Source organism: Phaseolus vulgaris, chromosome 2, assembly GCF_000499845.2.
Source record: "Phaseolus vulgaris cultivar G19833 chromosome 2, P. vulgaris v2.0, whole genome shotgun sequence".
Classification (NCBI taxonomy): Eukaryota; Viridiplantae; Streptophyta; class Magnoliopsida; order Fabales; family Fabaceae; genus Phaseolus; species Phaseolus vulgaris.
Genome location: NC_023758.2, coordinates 39,904,627 through 39,925,601, shown reverse-complemented (window position 1 = coordinate 39,925,601; position 20,975 = coordinate 39,904,627). Strand labels below are relative to the sequence as shown.

At 34.9% G+C, this 20,975-nt stretch overlaps 1 protein-coding gene across 2 annotated transcripts; it reads right to left on the bottom strand.

Moving 5' to 3' along the window:
• Window positions 1-1,954: 1,954 nt before the first annotated feature.
• LOC137812025 (mediator of RNA polymerase II transcription subunit 16-like) lies at window positions 1,955-19,939 on the bottom strand. 2 transcript variants are annotated; one of them, XM_068613899.1, is made up of 18 exons: window positions 19,038-19,939; window positions 18,550-18,618; window positions 17,339-17,427; window positions 13,325-13,437; window positions 12,890-12,991; window positions 12,421-12,511; window positions 11,096-11,689; window positions 9,935-10,553; window positions 9,690-9,769; window positions 9,473-9,555; window positions 8,144-8,380; window positions 6,509-6,680; window positions 4,827-5,326; window positions 4,524-4,700; window positions 3,784-4,158; window positions 2,978-3,257; window positions 2,779-2,883; window positions 1,955-2,325 (listed from the first exon to the last, which is right to left on the bottom strand). In XM_068613899.1, exons 1-16 carry the CDS (start codon window positions 19,313-19,315, stop codon window positions 3,111-3,113), a joined length of 3,726 nt encoding a protein of 1,241 aa, XP_068470000.1. In that variant the 5' UTR covers window positions 19,316-19,939; the 3' UTR covers window positions 1,955-2,325; window positions 2,779-2,883; window positions 2,978-3,110. The 2 variants fall into 2 exon arrangements, with proteins under 2 accessions (XP_068470000.1, XP_068469999.1); XM_068613898.1 differs by having other exon boundaries at window positions 2,779-3,257.
• Between the last annotated feature and the right edge of the window lie 1,036 nt (window positions 19,940-20,975).

Below are 20,975 nucleotides of genomic sequence, written 5' to 3'. Positions count from 1 at the left end.
AAAAGGGTTTAGAGTTTTGTAGGATATTGTTATTTGTTGGGCTAGTTTGCTTTCATTCATTATGAGGAAATTGCTTCACTATCTCTCCCTTAATACATGTTTTAGTATGTTTTTATGTATTTCTATTGACATATTGTGTTACTTTATACATTATTTTATTTATTATTTATTTTTAACTAATAATTATTATACATAAGGAGTTAATTGTAATTTGATAATACGGGTTCTTATGTGTTATCAATTAGAAAAGAAAATAGAGTTACTTTGAACCGACAATCAGAGGTCGACGAACCTACGATGTCACTGTTTGCAACTTGCATAATCCTAAAGTTACAATTTTGGAACTTATCTGGAGAACTTAACCATTTGCATCCTTGAGTTCTAAAACGGGTAGCAAGGAAAAACTCACCTTAGGTATGAACTAGACGACCTTCCTAATCGTTGACGACGACCATGAAGAACAACTTCAGAAAGAGAAAAGAAAGACGATTAGATTTTCAGAAGTGTGAAAGAGTAATGTCTAGTAGGAAGTGAGAGACATTATCAAGAGGAGACATTTGGGAGAACAAATGTGTTTTCCAATATCGAAGATATGAACTAATGTAAAAAGGTTGTTTGTAGACAATAACTACCACAACCAACTACACCACCAAGCACCAACACAATGAATTTCTCCATAAATAATTTTGAAATTTTGAAATTTGTAAAGGTGAAAAAGAAAGGCGTTGATCTCAGGAAAGAAAAACAATTATACTTTAATAACATCCATACTTTTGTATTTCAGAAGGTAGAATCTGAAAAACATAATTTATATTTGAAATTCAGAACAGAAAATAAAAAATATATTTCAAAATATATATTATAGAATACACTTTTTGTATTTCAAAATATATATTATGTAATACAAATTTGTATTTTAAATTATACATTTTAAAATACAAAAGTTGTAATTGATAATGTACATTTTAAAATAAAAAAAATGCATTCTCAATTATACCATCAAGAATGTATTTCTAGAATCAGAAATGTATTTCAAAACATACAATTTTAAAATGTATTAACGTTAACGTTAAATTGTAAATTTAAAATATATTTTAGATATGAAAATAAATTTTAAAATGTATAATCTGAAATGTATTTTTAAATGTAAAACATGGAAACTTTTGACTTTTCATCACCCCATGGAGGTGCACCATGAAAATATGGGGGTGCACAATGCAATGACATTTTATAACGGAAAATTTAAAAAACCCAGTAGTTTCTAGATTTGAAATTAAAACAAATGAGCAAAACCCATTTCAGGTGATTATTTGTGAAAAGTGAAGGAACAAATATGTAAAGGATAGTACACTGGAGCAATTAATTGCTAATAAGTATTAAGGCACCAATTGTTAAAAGAATGCCTTAATAAATTGTGAAAATGGTAATAGTTATTACATTTTGCTTGTATATAAACATCAATAAAAGATTCACATCAAGTGAAAGATTAAAATATAAGAACACCACAAGTATATATTAAAAATAGATGGTCAATTAAAATTGAATAAAACATTAATATATATGTTACGAGCAATTATATAAAAAAAGATCACCTTAATTAACCCTCACTAGATTTCATGTAAGTAGAATCCTAAAAAACTAACAGAAATAAAGAATTAGTTGCTATTAAAAAATTGCATTCTTTTAATATTGACCATCCAATACAGTAATCTATATTTGTAATTTTCATTTCTTGCAATAAGAATAACTTTTCTCAGAAAATAAAACATTAAGCCACAGGCCAAACAAAAAATAGTATGGAAATTTTCCCTACAAAAGGTTGGTACTCAATTTTGAAACCACAAAACATGTTCATCGAGTAACATCATGTGAGGTTTCTGTAGGGACAGGTGAATCTCAGACATCCTTAGTTTCTATACAAGTCAAGAGAAATGTAACGTTAAGACTACAAAAATTTCAGACCACAAATAGATGAGTCCAGTACATTGAATTATATATTCTTTTGATGCACAACAATAAAATAATATAACAACGTTCATCAATTTACAGGGATGATTAGAAGATAACTAAGCTAATCTAACTATTACATGGCTGGTGTTTGGCAGATGGACAAACGACTCTACCTGCTCACTAGAGTCCAGGATGTTATCGGGAGCAACATTTACAACATACAACTGAAGAGAGTCCTAGAAATTTATGCAGACTTAATGAGTGACAACTAATATAGCAGCAACTTCTCACTCATTCTTACAGCCAAGGCATCCACATCGGCATGCATGAAACACCAACCAGGACACACTAGTGTTTTTAAAGAGGATTGACAATCTGCATGATCAAATGAGAAGTTTATTAAAGCCTTTTTTATTTGGCAAGGGGCAGGTTGCAAGAAAATTTAGACACTCCTAATCTGCAAAAAAGAATAATAGAACTTGGAAGGAAAAAAAAATAGAAGTGCAAAGAAAATAATTGGAGAAATCAGTGAGGAGAATAGATCACATGACTTTTAGCCCTATGGCAAAAGGTACAAGGAAACTAAAAACATGAGAGGAAATTATTAAAAGTGATCTTTTAGCAAATAATATACATAAAAATTTGGTTAAGTGAATCACAAGGTATCGCATGATCCATGTAGTCAACTTATTATTGCTGTTGTTGAATAATTTCCATTAAGTGAAATTTTTTTCATAAAACAAAAATGTAAAATTCCAAATGCGTTCGTGATGGGATGCATTTCAGTGATTTAAAGAAGTACAAAAGTCTAAATGAGATATTACATACCTGCAAGGAGTTAACTATTAACACTCCATGGACAAATTAACACCTACTGTTTGTAGAGTGACTGGACGATAAATCATCCCGCAAAAAAGAGATCTGAAACTGATTCTTAGAAAAATGGAAAACCAGCCAAGTGATCAGAAGGAAAGAACTCAAGTCCAAGATAGTATGGTCACCAACGCTAACAAATACTGACAACCACCTTGTCAAGCTAAGCAAATCTACGCCTTTCTTCCGGTACAATTCCAGTCAGCATACTATCTGATCCACTTCATAGTTAGCCACAAATATATCCCTTTCCACAACGACAAACTCACATAATAACATAAAGTCATTCATACAACCCGAGCCCATGTTCCACCACACATTGGACAGCCATGTACCCAGCGGCTGATCCACCACACTTCCCGATCATTTGGAGTAAGAGAAGGAGATGCATCTGGTGAAGCAAAAGCAGAGGTCTGCCGCTGACATCTCACACACTGCACCAAATAAGTAAACAAAATCACAAATATAAGATGAAGAAAAAATGATAGATCAGGTAGAAGAATACACACAAGTGTCTTTTACCAATTAAAAACATTAGAAAATAATTTCATTAATTCATTTACAACATTATCCCCATACATCAGTTGGCACACTCACATATTTTCCAACCTATTCTATACAGAGGAACCACATTAAAGACACGTCAAAAAGTTAAGAGACTTCATAGGTTTTAATTACTATGTTATAAATGCAAAACACCCAACAGGTTTGCTGATGAGTAAGTAATGTGTTAGAGATTCTGACTGACCACCTTTAATGAGATTTCCTCTTTTCATCGCATGTTTTCATTCATGAAACTCAAACCTAAGACCTCAAAAAATCTATTGAAGATTGATTGTCACTTTAACAAAGAAAGTCATATCCAAAAAGTATCTTTAAAGTACTTCTATGTTATGTAACATTTACGCGCATATAGAGAGAGAAACCATATAAACAAATGAACAAGATTTCTTTTCCAACCTTGTACCAGACCCCTTCAAGGCCAGTCTTCCATGTTGCAGTAACAACATCTCTTCGTGATCCCATTATACCAAGATAACCTCCCAAGCCCACAGAAATATTCAAGCCAAAAGCTGCATCTCTTTCAGACATCCTGCGCTTCCTAGGCCATAAACGATGAGTTCCATAGTAGACATCACAATGCTCCAATGAGCTGAAATCAAGTGGGTCAGAGTTAACAAGTTTAGGTGCATCATTTGCACAATCTACATCCTCCTGATCAGACCAAGGTCCACCAAACATATTCCGTCTGTGCCACTCTTCTGCTGGAGGGTGGAGTTCTAGTTCACGTAGAAGAAGACCAGCAGCATCTGCACCTCTAGGACGGGGCATATTCTGCAAATTACATTTTTTTTTTGCAAGGAGCATCCACAGAAAGGTTACACACATGCAAAAGAAATAAAAAAAGATCAAGATATCAAAGATTAACTCCAGATAGTCAACATTACCTACATACTATAACAAACTGAGTTTTATCACCAAATCAGTTATAAAATTTCACTGCTTACAGGATTCCTCATGTAAAAAAAAGTAGCCATGCCACATTAAAGCCCAACTTAATTATTAACTTTTATGCGTCAAAGAAATTCATTTAGCAGCATAAAAAGAATGAGGTTATTTCATGAAATATCAAGTATAACTAGTTTATGTTGTCTCAGAGAAATAAAAAATTTAAAAGAAACAGAAAACCAATATGTTACCTGCATATGAGGACCAAGGGATGCTTCCACAACCTCTGGCAGTACAGTATAGTTTCCATCAATATAATGCAGCCGAACCTGAATGTTATTGCTCCCCACTTGAGAGACTGGCAATGGGTGTTGAAGCCCAGCTGTTCTGCGGCAAAGATCCATAAGCATCATAAAAAGTACCTTGACCTGCATAGTACATGCATCAAAAAAGTAAAAATGGAATTTTCAAAACTATGAACATATATTGGGTAAGACACAAATTACACACAAAAAGGAGTCTTCATATAAGTTGCAATGTCTATTAATTTATACCTCTTCAAAGGTATATCCCTGACCAGCATTCCCACTACCCAATCTTGAACGACCAGAAGGTACTTCTTCAGCTCCTTTTGCCCCAGCTCGACCAGTTTGACCATCATCAGACTTCACCACAGCTGAAACTGGTTTTGCAATCTCCTCCACCTTGCCAGGGGCAGGAGTATTAGATTGAGGCTTTTGAGTATTTGCATCAGAAGTTCTATTTGCAAGCCCCATATAGCGAGGAAGTTGTGTTCGTCGAAAGAAAAAGCAGAAGAGCAAAAGTTGGCATAGTCTGTGAAGGAAATGACAATCCCCGATAAGTCTAACTGCTGGTGTTCCAGGAAATGTTCCTGTATTGATGCTAATAGGCATAAATGTTGAAGGGCCACTGATGGGATTTGGAGTTGGATTGGACCCTCCATCAGTTGTGTTGCTAATCTTCGCAATAGCCCCTTGCACCCAGGTTTGCAACTGGGCACTTCCCATAGAGCTGCTGGTCCCATTTTGACCTCCTGAAAATATTTTATTTATTTCAGGTTCATACATAAATTGCAAAACAAACTACAATGATCAAACTAGTGGAAACTTTTTAAAGCATGTCAGGGTAGTATAGTTTATCATATTCTATAACCATTTGAAGAGAAGCACAGAACCTATGGTTCCTGTTAGAATATATGAAAAATATCCAATTATATCCAGACTGTTTCTGCAGAATAATTTAGAGTACCTAGGATTAATTAATAATAGTTTCCATATTTCTAAATATTCATTAATTTATTTCTTTAGTGGATTTCATTTTCGAATATAGAATCTACAATGAGTATAAAAATGAATTAGCGTTTGTCTTCCTTAGATCAAATTAATACACTGGCAAATAGTTTATAAGCTCTCATTTTCCTCCCTCAATGCCAAAAGCCCCATAATTTCAACACTTCTAAACTAGATCCATAATTACGCCAAATTGAACTAACTTAAAATATAAAGTACAGATCTATACATTTGTTTCAGTTAATTGAAAAACAGTTAGAATAGGTTACTCCAAATGCATCATACCATTCTTGGCATGCCAAAATCCCAGAGGTTGAGCAAAAACAACCAAAAGGGTTGGCCTAAAAGTTCTTTTCCCCCTCTCCATTGAAAGAGGTTACTCAACACACATTAGTGTAACAAGATATCTATATAGAGGCACGTTAATTAATAAAACAAACTAAATAAAAAAAAATTATCATAAGAAAGTTTAAATTAATATATTGATCCTTGTATGTTTTGTGAATTTTTAAACAGTCCTCATAGTTTTGTCGGAAATAGGAGTATTCAATGATTAAGAAGTAGCTTAGCTACTGTGTTTGGATAAGGTATACGAAATAGTGATATATTAATTGTTCTACATGGTAGTTATTTAGTATCCTTGAAATCATTATTATATAGATAACCAGCCAGGTGGTATGCTCGCTCAAAAAAAATCAGAAAATAAAATATTTGTTTTTATCTTCAAAGTTTTAGAAAACTATTAGTCCCTATATTTTAAAAACTTTATCAATCAGAGGATGGGCTGAACATTAAGAATAATGAACCTACGGGGGTGCATTCATAGTTTTTAAATTATGAGGACCAATTTTAATATTCATAAATACAAATGGATCTGCAGATCAATTTAAACACCAAAAATTCTTATTTGATAAGTGCACACTGACCCTGACTTGTTGCAGGCGTTGCTGAACTTTGGGTAGGACTAGCAACCATATTTCGGTTGCTCCCAGTGCCTGCAGTCACAGCATGACTTGCCAATGTGCGACAGAAACTTGCATAACGTCTCAACCGGGTAATAAAATGTGAAGCCAAATCTAGAACTGAATCCACATAAGCCTGCAAAGAATTGAAACAAATAAGAAAAAGGGTTTTATTGAAATAAACACAATCAAATTTATAAAAACAAGTGGAAATACAGGCACTATCATGCCTGGATGTCCACATTTTTTTATGAAAAATAAAACATAGTGAATAAAGTTAGAAAATTTGATATAACTATTATTACAATGAAAAATAATTACTCACATACAAAAAGTAAAATTGTAATAAAATATGTACACAAAAAAATAATGACTCCTCATTATGGGTAATTTCTTGTAGATCATGGAAACTAAAAAGTAGGTTAACGAATACAAGGATAAGAAGGGTAAAAGAGGTAAAAAAAATATGTAAATGAAAAAACAGTTACAAAAACTAATCTCCATCATTAATTGTTATAGATATCACATCGAAATGAAGATGAAATTCAAGCCCCCTTAATTCTTCAAAGAGTGATGCATACGGTTAGTGCTTTCTTCCTTTGAACCATCCATCTCCAACATGAAATGCATTTTCCAGTATTCCAACAGCCAAACACATTTTCCTAGCATCACATAACCTATGTTGAGTCTGCTCCTTCTAGACTCTACGATAATAGTTCATACTCCCAGGTAGGTCGCCCCTTTTTGCTGCTTCTCCTTCAATGATTTCTTTTGATGGTCCAATCATAAAAGTATATTGTGTAGAGGAGAACAGAGAAGAGGAGTATGTCACTGATGAGGAGGATCTTGATATGCAGGGTCATAACAAATGACACATGGCAGCAGGAGAGGGAAAATGGAGATATAAGAATCAGAAGAGATGTGCAAGAATATGGGAGGGGAGGGTGAATGAGGGAGGGTACGCAATGTCTAGGGAATTGTTGGACGGTTGTTACCAAGTTTTCTTTGAATTTTCCCTTCTCATTTATGTATATTTACTACATTTCTGTACTGCAAACAAGGCTAGTTCTTAGAATTTCCCTCTCAATTCTACAGTACATTTCAGTTCCTATCACCATCCTTTTTGTTTGCTGAGATACATCCATTTTTCTGGTGTTCTGGCTCTTTTTGCTTCTGATAATCAATTTCAACCCCTCTTTGGTACAACCATGGCATCATCTCAGTCACAACAGAGCACCTCCTCGATCACTGCCTCAATATCAGTCAGTTCTCATGATTATTGACTAGTTAATTGTGTCACATCTTGATGGTGATTGTATGTCAAGACTATGATGTTTTTTGTTACCAATGATGATAGGCCTAGTAATTTTTGGTATCATTTTTTATTTATAAGCATTCATATTTATGTTAAGCAAAATGTATATCCTGCTAGCATCTTCAAGGTTGGGCATTCAGGACCACTATCAAGAATTGAAAAGTCTAGCAAAGACCAGGCATCGCAAAATGATGTGTGCAAAAACACAAGAGAATCACAACGAAATTATATATTCTGATGAAGCAAATTACGTAAGCAAGTTCCAAGTTGTAACTAAAGCATACCTGAATACTAGGAATTAGTGCAGGTTCAACAGCCATTGTTTCAGGGTCAATGCTGGATAATGTTTCACCTGATGCTTGCCACGGCTCAGGAACTAAAGCTGAAGAATTTATCAATGCGGACTCAATTCCTTTCCCAAGCATATCCAATAACAACCTAGCTTGCATATCCAGAACCATTGCCCTGACCTCTTGGGCGTTTGACCCTTCCAGTAGCCTACACTTTATCCTGTCTAGACTCTGCAATCATTTAGGACCAAGTTCATTTAAACAAAAAAAAAATCAGTAACACAGATATACACATGGCAGTCAAAAAGTACAAGAATAAAGAGAAGTAAAAAGAAGTCAATATTGTTGAAATTATAATAATAATAATAATAACAATTTTCTCATCTTAAATGCACAGTAAATGTTACAGGTGGCATCAACTGTCTTGTTGTGGAGGCCAAGTAGGTCAAGTCAATTGAATTGTGGCACTTGGGTTGTCATGCTCTTAAGTGGAAAGAGTTGTGCCTTGACTGTTGGCTATAACTTTTGGCCTAGTGATAAACACTTGATCCAACAATTGATATCAGAGTCAGGTTACGAGTTAAATCCTAAGTGGGGCAATTATTTAGGGGGAGATTTTGCAGGTTGCACAATTGTCTTGTGGCATAGGTTAGGTGGGTCGAGTCACAATCAAAAGTTTGATTCCTAGTGGGACAATTGCTGAGGGGGAGATTGTTGCATGTGGCATCAATTGTCATGTGGCAGAGTCCAAGTGAACCATGTCACAATTGAATTGTGGCACTTGCGCTATTACACTCTTAAGCAAAAAGAGTTGTGCCCTAATTGTTAGCTATAGCTTTGCCTAGTTGGATCGATTCAACAGTAAAAGGGGTGGTGATGCAAAATTAGGTTGAAAAGGATCCACAACAGAATTTTGGGAAGCTTAAAAATAATTCAGACTAAAAACCACATGAACAATCAAAATTTCAAATTTATGGCAGCAAAGCAACCTCTTTCAACAGCAGCACTTTCTCATTCACAAGTCATCAAGTACAATCTTCACATATAAAGGTTAAGCTTGATGATAAAAGTCTAAGTTTGAACACAAAATACAAAATTGCCACTACCAAACATTTGCTGCTGGGTCCAAAATTCAATTTTATAATGTATCCTAGAAAGATTCCACCCACGGTTAATAAGTAACAATTTCTCTCACTACATTAAACAGGAAAAGAATGAAACCCCTCTGAAGCTAAAAATGAAAAATTCAAAGAGGAATTTAAAGTAAAATATAAAAAACAGTGTCAAAAATGTTAAAAAGGTGATGGCTCAACGGTAACATACAGGACCATACTGTTGCCTGTGCTGAATAGAAGGGAGAGAATGGAAATCCGCATCCAAAACTGCAATAACGCTGTTAAGTGAAACTGAAACCAGGTAAAAAAAAAGGGGTCACTTGCTAACAGAGTACAAATATGAAACAGTAAACTATATCTTTTCTCTGGCACAAACTTAAACAAAAAGAAATAGCAAAAGGCCTTGACAAGAAGAGCTGCCTTACCAATACCATCCTCAGCAGCACTCTGAGTGCAGCCCACAGCATCCCACCAATCAACTCCAACTAAAAGGCTCCACCAAAACCTGTTTTCGTAACATGTTAGCACCAAGCAATCATGTAAAACATGAGAGAAAAAAATCAGAACTTCCACAACCAGACAGTAGACAAATAATTGAAGCAGCTGCAAATTTATAGGTATATTAAGAAACAGTTAATATATCATATCTAGAAGGGATTAAGGAAATCACCTTTCAGCAATTGCACGTTCCCAAGTTGATGAATTGGCTTTTACTTGACTAATGGGAATAGAAGGAGGGAGAACTCGAATTATTCTCAATATTGTACAATTCTTGCTAGAGTCATGCCAAACAGAAGCTGAACAACAGCTTGTTGAAGAAAAAGCAGGAGCAGCAATTGCAGAGCCAACATTAATCTGATAGTTGTCTACAGGAGTAAAACTTGGACCAGAAAAGACATGGACACCACCTCGAAGAAAAGCAATAGCAATTTCACCACCATGGGCAGAGTAAACAACCCGGGCAAGTGTCCTGACATCACTTGGAAGATCAAATGGATCAAAATTGACCCTTTTCGATTTGTCAGAAACAGACTCAGACACCTTTTGCACATCAGAAGTCATTCCAATTGCAGGTGATTGATGGTTCTTGAAATCATTTGTTGGAGTTATGCTCAGGTCCACTTTGGACTGCCAAACAGTTTGCATAGGTGATTGACCACCCAAACTAGAAGTAGGATTTCCAAATATAGGATGGAGAACAACATGCTGTAAAGATGATTCCCAACGTTGCACTCTCCACCCTGTAATTGATGGGCCCTCATCTGGATCATAAGGGGACATGTATTGCCCTGTACAGGTAAAATCAGCTATACATCAATTTTTTAGTTCAATTATCTGATCAGCACATAAAAGCTATAGTGTAAAATCCTGACAAACTTTTAAAACACAGCCAGTATTGTCACACAATAGACGACCAAGAACGGTAAGACATGTACAGGGTGCTTCTATTTTAGCAGATCTAAGCTAAGGTTGCCCAAGGATGAACAGTGAAACATTGGAAGCACTGTTAGAAGAAGAATGGAACTTGATAATGCTTTATGCAGTCCATTATCACTTTATATAACATTTTTTCTATTAAATTGGGGATGCTTATTTTGTTTCACACCAGATTAAGTACATTTTAAATGAGAAAATATGACTTTAGCCACAATAAAAGAATACTTAAATGCGTTTTACTTACAAATCCCACATTCTAAAAGCAGATTTGCACTTGAGAGTTGAAACAAACACCACAATATTATTGGAAACCTTATACCAAAAGTATACAACAGCAATATAAGGGATTGAAACATTATCACTGTATATATTCATATCAGAATCAGCTTCATACCCTCAACTATCACAACAGCTATCACTGAACCAGCACGAGTTGGATCAAAGGCTACTGCTGTAACACCAGAACCCCATGTAGTAGTTGCTGCAGATTGAGCAGCAGCTTCAGGACTCACATATGCTGAAAAATTTGAAACTGGTGAACAATAGAGAGGTACAGCGTCAAGAAGGTTTTGGTCTGTCTGTTTTTTCCCCTGCTTAGCTTCAGATAAAAGATAATCTTGCCAGCTAAATAAATATGCAGCTAAAGGTGCAAAACCAGCCCAGTTGGATGGGCTAAGAGGTGGGACGGCACAAGTGGTACTTGTCTTTGGAGCTATCTGGAAACCATTTCCAGGCCCAGGTGTGACCTCCCAAACTACAATGGTGGACGGATTAACAATTGGTACACCTGCCACATGCATGGCACCACTGTCTGTAATGATAGCATCACCAGCCATAATGCCACTGGGCCCACAGCCCAAAAGTCCTTTACTAGTGCAAAACCACTTTGGTATCATGCCATTCTTACTTGGAGGCCACTGGGACCAGTGAAGTTGAACTGAGCCCGATGAGAACACTGAACAAACACACAGAAAATTGGGCCATCTAGCTGGGGGAAAAAACAATAGGACACATCAGTTGCACAAGCATGGGACTATTTAATAAATATATCTTACGATAATTTAAAACAATATAAAATGAATGCACAACAAATATGGAGAACTTGCTCACAATCATTTTTTCCATGCCAAAACACAGCATATGGAAATTGATCTCTTCTTTGTTCGTGAGAAAGTTCTATCTAGACATCTCTTTGACAAGAATGTCTCTGCATAAGTTCAATGGGCTGATATTTTCACCAAGCTTCACTCGACTACTAGAGTGAATTACTTTAGTCATGATCAGTTAGTTAGGCCAGTACAGCTGTCACTAAGATAACTGTTTCTGTGAGCTCTTATTGTAACAGTTTGTAACAACTTCTCATGACGACAGATTCTCTTCTCTCTCACTCTCTCCATTTCTCAATGTCACATTTCAATTCTACCACTAAGCAAGGAAAACTTATTGGCAAAAAGTCAAACAATATGAAAGTGCTACTTCTAGATATATATTATTACCACTAGCAACTAACTAACAAATTGTTATGGAACAAAACACAAAATCAATCAGAGCCAATGAGCTTGTATCTCAATTGGAAGCAGCCTGAATTTAGTGGCTTGGGCATGATGTCAACAGTTCAACCATCCAACAGAGAAAATATACCCCACTCATGGGCTTAGACTTCCAATGTATCAGAGAGAAGAAAGGTAAATGCAATACAATGTAAATAAAATAAGTGACCTGAAGTTTGAGATTGCTGCGAAAGAAACTTTTCCTCAAATGTCGACTTTGAATTGGCTGGAGCACTTGATTTGGATGATAGCCATCTATACTATTAATTCAAAAGGTAATTGATTCAGATTAAAAATAAAGTAACCAATAATACATTAAACAGACTTAATTCTAACAGTGTGACAATTGAGTTCTTTTTTGCAAAAAAATGGATCCATGTTATAATTTGAAACTATGGTCTATCATACTGACAAATGACAAGAGATATAAATACTGAACTAATTGAGAGGTTCAATAATTGAAAAGCCATGTTTGAAAACAACCAAACCAGAAAGAGACAGAGAGAAAATCCCTATCCCTTAAATAACTACAGAAATTTTAAGCACAAAATTAGACAAATAAAATGTTAACTAGACTTTATCAAAAGAAATGTGCACGGAATTTGAACATAGCAGTTGAAGACTAGCTAACATTATACCGGAGACACCCCTGATAACCACTTTGTTACAACTGCAATATCTTGCCGCCACTCATGCTCACGTTGCCAACAGCTAGTATCATGGACAAGATTAGCTGGTCCCTGAATGAACAAACAATGTGAGGAACAAATATCCAACACAAGCAAATATGTGAAAAATTATAGAAACCATGAATGGGCAGAGATGGGCAAATGATCGATGAAATGTAATAAATTAAAAGATATGCTAAAATAAGATTCAACGTCTCCAAAGTAAGAAAGTAAAAGGGTATCCACAATTGATTATAACTGAAGTACCTTGTAAAATTACCCCACTCCAAATCAAGGGTGGATGCACCCAAACTTTCTTACTTAAGAGGAGTCAAATACTCAAGAATGTGTAATAGGCACATGCATTGAGAAGCCCTAGGACTGATATTGATAAACCTCACTTACTTGAGAAGATTGAGTCCAAATAGTTACCCTCCCGTGGAAATTTGCAATCAGCAATGCACGGGGACAAGAGGTTGGGGACCATTCAATGAACTGGACAGAATCACGAGGAGAATCTGCAGAAGTTATAAACACAAATAATTAAAATTCCAAAAGAATAAAAACAGAAAGGATCACATTAAGGCATAGTGTTAAGTCCTTGTTTAATCTAGTCTAGGATGTGCTTATAAAGGACACAAAAAGATCATCCCTATTGAGGAATCAAGGAAGCCTTCAACTTGAAACTAGATTTGGAGAGAGACTATGAAAAAAAAATGGGTTTTAACCAAGACAGGATGTATGTGTTGCAATTTTAACAAAGACAAGGAAATAGAAAATAGGAGATGCCATACTACAAATTTAGGGTTTAGGGTTTATATTTAATGGAGAAATTAATGGAAATGTCACATAATATACAAAAATAGTGGCTAAGCATATACACATATCTAATCCAATCTTGCATAAACTTGCTAGGGATGCAAAAAAGATTATCCATTGAAAGGATTAGTGACAAAACAGGTACGGAAGATTAGTGACAAAACAGGTACCGAAGATTAGTGGCAAACATCAAGTGGTGCCGCTACTAGAAAAGGAAGTGGAGCAAGGATTGATCTTGCATGGAGTCTATTGATGGGAAAGCAAGAAATGTGAAATGAAAATACTATGAGAAAGTATCAACATTAGGAATTTATGGATTGAAGAATCATCTAGCAAGGACTTCAAAGAATGTTGGAGCATGTGTACCAGTTCCTAGAGATGTTCAAAAATTAATGTGTTGTAGCAAAATTTGATTAAAATATCAATATCTAGAGAAGGTTGGGATAGTAGTATGGGTGATTCAGAAAATACTAGAAAAAAGACTTAGTCAAGAAGAGACTACTAGGGAGTCATCAAGTATTTTCAAGAAAAGGAACACTCAAACTACTATCAATGCCATTATCAAGAAAAGTGAGAGGAAGGATGCATGTCAAGAAATTGCTTTATTTTTCTACAACAATGTTTTTCCATTTAAGGTAGCAAAGAGTGAAGAGTTCACGAGGATGCTTGAGTTGGTTTCCAAACATGGTGCCAGATTTAAGCCACCATCATACCATGAAATTAGGGTGAAATATTTGAAGGAACAAGTTGAAAAGACCAATTTAATCTTGGAAGAACAAAATTTTTGGAAAAAAAAAAATGGGTGCACAATAATGACAGATGAATGGACTGATAGGAGAAGGACCATACTAAATTTTCAGGTAAATAGTTCAAAGGAGACTGTCTATTTGAAGTTTGTTGACGCTTCTAACATATGGAAGAAATATACTAAAGAACTAATCAATGACCAATGATAAAAAAATCACAACCTACATCTATTTAAGAATTGGTCTTATTTCCTTGTTGCACAAATATACTAAAGGGATAGATTTGATAAAACCAGCCAATACTCGTTTTGATACTTCTTATTTGACTTTGGGATGCTTGAATGAAAATAAATGATCACTTATTAGGATGTTCGCATCCAAGGAGTGGCAATCTAGTCAATTTGTAAAGACTATAGATGGAGGGTTTGTGGAAAATTTGATATTGGATAACGGATTTTCGAAAAATATCTTGAATTGCATGAGGGGTTCTCTTCCCCTAATTAAGGTGTTGTGCATGGTGGACATGGGATTTATTTATGAAGATACAAAGTCGTTTCAATAGAGTTATTAAAAGATAATAATAATAACTAATTACCTTTCACTTATATTTGATTTTCTAATTTTCTTTTTTAGAAATATAGACTTTGTTTGGAGAATAAATTATTTATTTTTATCTTAGCTACACTCCCCTTTTGGGAAATAATTGCATGGGCCATTGCATGTTGCAGGCTATTACCTTAATCCCATGTTGCATTATGACACTGAGTTCAAAACTGATTATGAGTTAAAACGTGGAATGTATGATTGTTTGGATAGGTTGGTGGGAGACATTGATGAGATCAGTAAGGTTGATGCTCAAACTGAGGGCTTCAAGAGCACGTCTGAATTTTTTGGTAGTCCAATAGCTCAATATGCACTCAAAAGCAAAACTCCATCACAATGGTGAGAATCATATGGTGATGAGCATCCAAAATTACAAAGATTTGCAATTCGAGTATTGAGTTTGACTTGTAGTTCATCCAGTTGTAAGCGTAATTGGAGTGTTTTGAGAGAGTAAGAATTTAAATTTATGAAATTAATTTTGTAATTATTTTTTAGAGGCTAATATGATGTGTTAATTATTTTTATAACTATTTAGGTCCATGCCAAGAAAATAACTAGTTTATAGCACAAGACCATGAATGATGTAGTGTTTGTGATTTCTAATTCAAGATTGATGAAGAAGAAGGATGTTAGGAAAACAAAAGACTATAACCTTTAATTATCTTGTTTTTTATGATGAATGGACTATGGAGGAGAATGAAACAAACTCAAGTTTAGATGCTTCAGATAAAGACATCTTAGTTGAAGTTGGAGAAGATGAATATGCTAGTAGAGGTGGTGGTGTTGCACCTATGGATGATTTGGAGGTTCCTCCAATTGCTAATAATGAAGGTCATGGCAGAGATGACACTAATGAAAATGAAGATCATGTGGAGGAGGACGATGATCATCCTACTATTAATATGAAGGATTTCCTTGGATAGTTCGTTTGTATTAAACATTATGAATCTATTAGTTGTTTTATGCATGAATATTTTATGAATTATGAACCTATTTTTAGTTGTGTTATGTATTGAATCTTACTACTTAAAGACTTATTATTATGCACGAGTTATTTTTATCATCTATAATATTATAATGGATGATCATGTTTATGAATATAATTTTTCATATACTAATAACTCTAACGAGTTGAGTTACGATTTTTCATCCCCTTTTCAATCCTACGAGTTACGAGTTATGTTTTATGTACGACTTTCACAACATTGGTCAAAACAAAGTGAAGCAAATCATTTTGTGTTCTATTGTCATCCTTCTCCTAGGCCATGTGTCTACCTAGTTGTTTATGTTGATGACAAGATGATTACAAGGAATGATGCTAATAAAATTTCACGATTGAAAAGGCAATTATTCAACCACTTCCAAACCAAAGATCTTGTTTGCCTAAAATACTTTCTTAGTATAGAGGTGGCTCAATCAAAGTAAGGAAAGGAAAGCACAAATTTGGGTTCCTTTCTCATTAGGCTCTTAATACAATGTTGAAAGAATTAGTAACAAAACAAATCACAAAGGATGATACCAATTTGGTACCATGCTGGCAAGAGAGAAACCGAGAAGGAATATAACAAATTTCATGTGGTGGGTGCACATGTGTATTCTTATTTATAATGAAAAGTTACAATAATAAGGAACAAAATCAATATCTAATCATGGGAAATAATTCATAAGTTATTTCCCTGTCAAATTATCATATCTCCCTATTTAATATAACTAAATCATATTTCTAACACAATCAAATCTCTAACATTATCCCTAACTGTATTCTTTTTACATAGTTTTAATTGAGGAATCAAGTGATGAAGTTCACTCTAAACATTAGCCTTGGAGATGCACTTTGAAATCAAAGGGGTTTAGCTTGAGTAGGAGGATAAGAGGATAAAAAAGTACATGCATTGCCATCTTAGCAAGAAACAAGAGGAAAATGGAAGTACAAATGGGAATAGACGCCATAACATTGTTTTCTCACTGGCCTATTTCACTTATTAAAGTGCTACAGTGACTAAAATTTAAGAGAGATAAATGTGAAGATCTTAACTCAAACTGTATAACCCAAAATCAAAATAGTGTCAAATGAAAGTGTTGGATAGCCTTGTATAGCATAAGCTATATGCTAGGAATGCAGAAGAACTTCAAAAAAAAAAATCACCAGTCTAAAACTTCACAGTTGCTCAGGCCGTTTTGGCATTAAATACATCATATGGCAAACCTGAAGGATTCAAGGTTACCAAATGAAGCAATGACATCAAAATACCTGCTATGACATTGAACACTGCACATTCAGTCGGCCTCTCTGGGATCACAATATGTATAGGGATCCAAAACGGTGGATTAGCGGTTGAACTATGGAAAAAAAAAAACACTAATAAGCATTACAAATTTGCCATAAAACCAAACACACAAGTGCCACCAAACCAATGAAATGAGCAATAGATACATCAATGAGCCGGCAAGAGAACGTCTCTTCTAGTTTGTAAAAATAAAGCTATGTTGAGCTTAGGAAAAATACAGAGGAACCTTTAATAAATTATATGGGCTTCAAACAAAATTAAGCTAAGCTAAACTAGAACTTGAATGAGCCTATTGCATTTCAGGTACATTCAAAATTCAGGTCATTTAAACAAAATGGTCTGTTCAGAACTTTTTTCTTCTACTACTGTTTTAAGCTTTCATTAAAAGCTATGAAAACTATTTTTTTCATTTTTCTTCACTAAAGCAATTTTAGAAATGTAGTATTTTTATTGCATTTGGAGTCTTCATTAAAGGTTAGTTGGGAACTTTCCAGTCATTCATTGCCAAATTTGTCAGCCAACAAATAAGGAAACCAGCTAAGCGGAGAAAGATATCATATAAGCCAACTAAAGAAACATGTTCAAAGACACTGTTAAATATGTTAAAAGATAAATTCACAATATCTGCTCAGTACATCATTTAGGTATATCCTCAATCAACACAGAAACAAGTAGATAAGTTTGACACAGTCTATCAGCTAAACTAATGTGTTTTTTACAACTTATTCAGACTTATTTTAAGATAGAAATACTTGTGTTAAGTGTTTTGGAGAACTTTTGATATGATTATACATTGTTTTCAGCTTATTTCAATAAGCTCCATCATAACTTATAAGAAAAAGTTTACACCTTTAATGAAACAGTTTAACCATATTTCCTCTTTGATTATTAAGACAACTTATACCTAAGTGTTTTTATGATAACTACTTATTCAATAAGTACTTAAACTAAGCTATTTACCCAAACAGCTAAGTCTGGTTGACTTTAACAATGAAGTATCATGCACTGAATCTACAAAACAAGTTTCACAACCATATCATTCTATTGATTCTTCTGCAGTTCTGCTCGTGTTCCTGTCATCTATATGAACAGAAAGTCCTGTCCTTAATTAAACATATAGAACACACTCAATGATTTGGAAACATGTCCCAATGAGGAAAAAAAATCAAGAAACCTTGGAATTCTGGCACATGTTTCTGCTGCACAAGCTATAGCATTAAGTTTTCCACACCAGGAAACAGCACTGCACAAAAACAAGCAAGAGAAAGAAAAAATGAGCACAAGGATTTTGTGATATAATACGCCCATGGCCCATCCATCAGCACAAGGATGAAAAAACCTTTAGAAGAGGTGACTACAAGCTACGTCAGCAACTGGTGCATTTTTTTTCTCCCAACTCCCTATCAATGTACTACGTTTGAAAAAACTTCTCCACGATCACTTTTAGGAGTAAAATGAAAGTAGAACAAATTAAATTTCCCCGAAACTAAAATCAACTTACGCACTTAACTTAATTCTCTTTAAGTTGATTGTGGGATAAGTTCAGTTAACATTTCCTCCTTATGTTCGTTTCTCACAAGTGCTTAAAGATCACTATCGCAAAAAAAAAGTCAACAGAAACATTAATTTGAACTAGAACCAGTTGAATTTCGAATTACTGACCTAAAATTGCGACACAGTTCAGGAACGCTCATCTTATGCAGCAAATTGGACCTGGATTGCTTAAGCCTGATTGAGAAAACAGTGGCGGGGTTGACCAAATCTTCCTCCATGGGGACCGGCTTTTCCTCTGGTCCGACCTCTTGCTCTTCAGTGGAGGTGGCAGCGACGACGGTGGCGGAATCGGTTTTGTCAGGAGGCTTGGGCGTATCTTGGGGTTGGGGCAGAGACTGAGCAACGGGCTCGGCCTCTGGGTCCTTTGTCCCACCAATTTGATTCATTTGGAAAAGCCCTAATTTTTATATGAGAGAGAGAGAAATGAGGGTTGGGTTAGTGGTGGAAAGTCGCAATTGAAGGCGACAGATAGCACTGTTGGAAATGTAGAGAGAGAAATGTGGAGAGTGGGGTTAGTGGGAAAAGGGGGAGAAACAGAGGGAGAGGGTTTGGGGTTTTGATTTGTTTAATAAAGGAGGGATTGTGATAGGATGAGTGATCTGGGGTTAGGGTTTTTGTGCTGGGCATGTGGTGGACAAACCAAACCCGGTGATTCTCCAGAGTAACAAAGAAAGCAAGTAAGAAAGAAACAAATAAATTGATTTTCTTTTCTTTTTTTCTTCACAGTTAAGAAAGATGGTTGCAACTTTTTGCTTTTTTACCTTATCGGATCTTGGTTGGTGCTGTCTCAGATAAACAACGATTGAATGAGATGGTTTATGATGGGGTGTGTCTGGCGGCATAAAAATTCCAGAAATCAGAACGATTTCGTTAGGAACTGAAGCTTTCTTGTTACTCGAGGATCATAGATCTGAATTTTCTTTTCCTTTTTATATCAGTGAGTTTACTTATATTTGCACTGGTAGCGTTTACAGTGAAATTGAAATTGAAAATTTAATTTATTTGGAAGTGTTTTAGAATTTGATTTTTTTTTTATTATAGATGAATTTCTGCACACAATGTGAATACAAGATGTATAAAATTATCAATACATGTTTTTTTTTAACCTAAACTGTTATAAATTTGTACTGTTCACTATTATAACCAATGTGGGACCGAAATTAAATGAGCAAAGTGACATGTTTCACATGTGGTATCCCATTCTTTATTACTCTAAGAACACTTGGCACACCATCAATTAAAGAATCATAAGTTGTTGAATTTTCTCCTCATTTCATTTCCACAATAAAATCAAACACTCTTGATTTATTCACCTCCCAACCCCACATGGTAATTGCATTGCAATGACAGAAAAATTACTTCAAGGTTTTTCATGGACGATAAGTAAAAAAAGCTTATCGGTTCCATCAATGTGGTAATATAAACATTCTTCAAGAAAAATATAAGCCTAAAATGGATGAGTTCCAAACTTATATGTAAAATACTAAGCAATTTGTTATGTTTGATTTAATATGTATCTATATTAGTTGAGGGATCCAGATAGTATTTGTGATTAAATGTAAACTTGTTGACTTGTCAGTGATCTTCATGTTTCTTTAAAGCTCTTCCTTTCAATATTGATGGTCGGTCGATCAGGGTACTTGCGATTGCACTTCGACACTCAAGTCAGTGTTCTGATTTAAGTGTATTCTAGCAGAATGTAAAATGTACCTTACTTCTTCTCACAAGGCTTTATTTATAGTACTTGGTTTATGGGTCTTGACCCTCATGGGCCGAATATCAGTTGCTTAACTGATGTGCATAGCGGTTCCTTAATATATGAGTAGTATCTTTCAATTTAATTAGTTTTATCTGTTACGTCAGAGATATTTTTCGTATATTTCGGAGTGTGGATTGACTCATTCAACGTCATCGCAACTGTTGTTTCTTATCATGTTTATGTCCTTTAAACCTGGGCAGTCGGTTATAGGGATCGAGATTGGTCCATCTGGTACCGACCGCTACACTTATCCCTAGGCTCGAATAAATTAATTTCTGAAGAGTCGG

Bases quoted from the DNA above. Each gene is read 5' to 3' on its own strand.
- LOC137812025 (XM_068613898.1), bottom strand. From the start codon at position 19,315: ATGAATCAAATTGGTGGGACAAAGGACCCAGAGGCCGAGCCCGTTGCT. The intron at 18,619-19,037 runs GTCAGTAATTCG...GTTTTTGTGCAG, and splicing joins GAACTGTGTCGCAATTTTAG to TGCTGTTTCCTGGTGTGGAA. The intron at 9,770-9,934 runs GTGATTTCCTTA...TTACGAAAACAG, and splicing joins GAACGTGCAATTGCTGAAAG to GTTTTGGTGGAGCCTTTTAG.